Source organism: Pterocles gutturalis, unplaced genomic scaffold, assembly GCF_000699245.1.
Source record: "Pterocles gutturalis isolate BGI_N339 unplaced genomic scaffold, ASM69924v1 scaffold27332, whole genome shotgun sequence".
Lineage (NCBI taxonomy): Eukaryota > Metazoa > Chordata > Aves > Pterocliformes > Pteroclidae > Pterocles > Pterocles gutturalis.
Window position 1 is genome coordinate 20,678 of NW_010108651.1, and position 641 is coordinate 21,318.

General features: G+C 47.9%; 1 protein-coding gene across 1 annotated transcript in view; it reads right to left on the reverse strand.

Annotated features, from left to right (window-relative positions):
* EIF4E2 (eukaryotic translation initiation factor 4E family member 2) overlaps window positions 1–409 on the reverse strand; it is a gene marked incomplete at its 5' end in the record, with an annotated part of 18,737 nt that extends 18,328 nt beyond the window's left edge. The window contains one exon of the mRNA XM_010072720.1: window positions 295–409. Coding sequence (XP_010071022.1) covers window positions 295–409 — 115 coding nt within the window. The remainder of the gene's footprint in view (window positions 1–294) is intronic.
* Window positions 410–641: the final 232 nt, after the last annotated feature.

A 641-nucleotide genomic window follows, 5' to 3' on the forward strand; every position in this document is an offset into this window, starting at 1 on the left:
AAGGTGACGGGGGGGGGGGGGGGGGGGGGGGAATAAAGCTTTCTCTCTCATTTCCATTCAAAAGCCTCGCCGAGCACGAGTTACATTTGTGAAAGGAGCACTCACCCCTCAGATTATACACCTCCAAAAACTGCGTCAAATTATCCAAATGCTAATGTCGCCTCTCTGTCTTCATTACACCAGTAACAGCGCATTAAGCAACCACAGCCCACCAAGACACATCTTCCTCATCCCTGAACTGAGGACACTCCCACATCACGCTCTAGCAATGGAATGGAGGTGCCAGCACCATACCTTCCTCTTGGTAGTACTCTGTGGTTTCTCTCGATCATTCTTTTCCTTCTCACTGTCTTTCTGTGTGTTATTCTCCTCGTTCTGGTCATGGTCTCCGCTATCATCATCTTTCAATCTGATAAAGAAAAAGAACAAAGCAAGTGAGTCTTGCATCTCACAGCTGCGAAGTTTCATACCAAGCCCCAGTACTCTCTGCCTCTGAGCTCCCCTGTGGTATAAGGACCATCAGCATGCAGAAATCCGCACTTGACAACCAACACAGTAAAAACTACAACTCCTTTGCATGCCCAGAGCCCATCACAGGCATCTCAGGCACAGACTTTTAAGCAGAAGCAAGCAACAAAACA